The 1,764-nt window shown below is 36.3% G+C and overlaps 1 protein-coding gene across 1 annotated transcript in view; it reads left to right on the forward strand.

Annotated features, from left to right (window-relative positions):
- Positions 1-1,764, forward strand: part of LOC105809515 (zinc finger protein 208-like) — a 59,156-nt gene that overhangs the window by 41,775 nt on the left and 15,617 nt on the right. Inside the window, exons 5-6 of the mRNA XM_012643337.1 lie at positions 607-1,485; positions 1,570-1,758. Coding sequence (XP_012498791.1) covers positions 607-1,485; positions 1,570-1,758 — 1,068 coding nt within the window. The remainder of the gene's footprint in view (positions 1-606; positions 1,486-1,569; positions 1,759-1,764) is intronic.

The following is a 1,764-nucleotide window of genomic DNA, read 5'->3' on the forward strand; positions in this document are numbered from 1 at the left end:
GAGAATTATATCATCCAGTTCTGTTGCAAAGACATGAAAACCATTGCACTGAGGATTTTGACTTCCGGGAAGCTTGGGGAAATATGTATGAATTTAAGAGTAAGTGTGGATATGAAGAAGGAAATTCCAAAGGAATTCTCACAACTGATAACATAAATCTTAGTGGTAGAAAAGATCATCAGAACAGCAAATCCTGGATTAATTTACCTTTAAAGCAGAGTGTTTCTGTAAAAAAAACTACAACTCAATATTATAAGCATGGGAAGTCATTTTTAAGAAATCTGTTAAAAATAAAAAACAACATAGTCTGTGCAGGAAACAGGTATATGAAATGTTTTGAAAATACGATTGGATTAAGCTTTCAGTCACATTTGCAGAGATTTCAAAATGAAGAGAAAATTTATAAATATAATCAAGTTGAGCAGTTTATTAAAAATTGTTCCTCAGTTTCACCACTTAAAAGATTTCCTCCTAGTGTCAAAACCAACATTTGTCATAAATATGAGATTTTTGTGAATACTTCATTGTTTACTCAGCAGCAGAAAATACACAGAGAAAAACCGTATAAATGTAATAAACGTGGGAAGACGTTCAGCCAATATTCAGTTCTCATGAGTCATCGGAGAATTCATTCTGAACAGAGACCTTACAAATGTAACGAGTGTGGTAAAGCTTTTAAGCAGTTCTCAAACCTAACAAGACATCAAAGAATCCATACTGGAGAGAAACCATATAAATGTAATATGTGTGGCAAGGACTTTAATCAAAATTCTCACCTTGTAAATCATTGGAGAATTCATACTGGAGAGAAACTCCACAAATGTAATGAATGTGGTAAGGCTTTCATCAAATGTTCAGACCTTTGGCGTCATGAGAGAATACATACTGGAGAGAAACCTTACAAATGTAATGAATGTGGTAAGGGTTTTACCAAATGCTCACATCTGTGGGATCATGAGAGAATTCATACTGGAGAGAAACCATACAAATGTATTGAATGTGGCAAGGTCTTTAGGCAGTGGTCTACCCTCAGGATTCACCGAAGGATTCATACAGGGGAGAAACCTTATAAATGTAAAGAATGTGGCAAAGCCTTTAAGCAGTGCTCACACCTTACCAAGCATCAGAATGTACACCCTGGAGAGAAACCATGCAGGTGTAATGTGTGTGGCAAGGCTTTTATTCACATCACAAGCCTTATGAAACATCAGAGAATTCATACTGGAGAAAAACCACACAAATGTAGTGAATGTGATAAGGGTTTTATCCGAAGTTCAAGTCTTGTGGAACATCAGAGAATCCATACTGGTGAGAAACCTCATAAATGTAACGAGTGTGGCAAAGCCTTTACTGTGCGTTCAAGCCTAACTAAACATAAGAGAAACCATACTGGAGAGAAACCTTATAAATGTAATGAGTGTGGTAAAGCCTTTGCACAACTTGTACATCTTACTAGACACCAGAAAACACATACTGAAAAGAAACATGATGAATCTGGTACACGTGATAATCGTTTTATTCAAAGCTCAAGCCTGGGGGATCATCAGAAAATTCATGATAGAGGGAAACCTTACAAATGTAATGAATGTGGCAAATCCTTTAACTGGTGTTCGCGCCTTACTCGACATCAGCGAATCCATACTGGAGAGAAACCATATAAATGTAATGTATGTGGCAAGGCCTTTAGCCAAAATTCAAATCTTACAATTCATCAGAGAATTCATACTGGAGAGAAACCTTACAAATGTAATGAATGTGGCAAGG

This window comes from Propithecus coquereli, unplaced genomic scaffold, assembly GCF_000956105.1.
Source record: "Propithecus coquereli isolate 6110/MARCELLA unplaced genomic scaffold, Pcoq_1.0 Scaffold196, whole genome shotgun sequence".
NCBI lineage: Eukaryota > Metazoa > Chordata > Mammalia > Primates > Indriidae > Propithecus > Propithecus coquereli.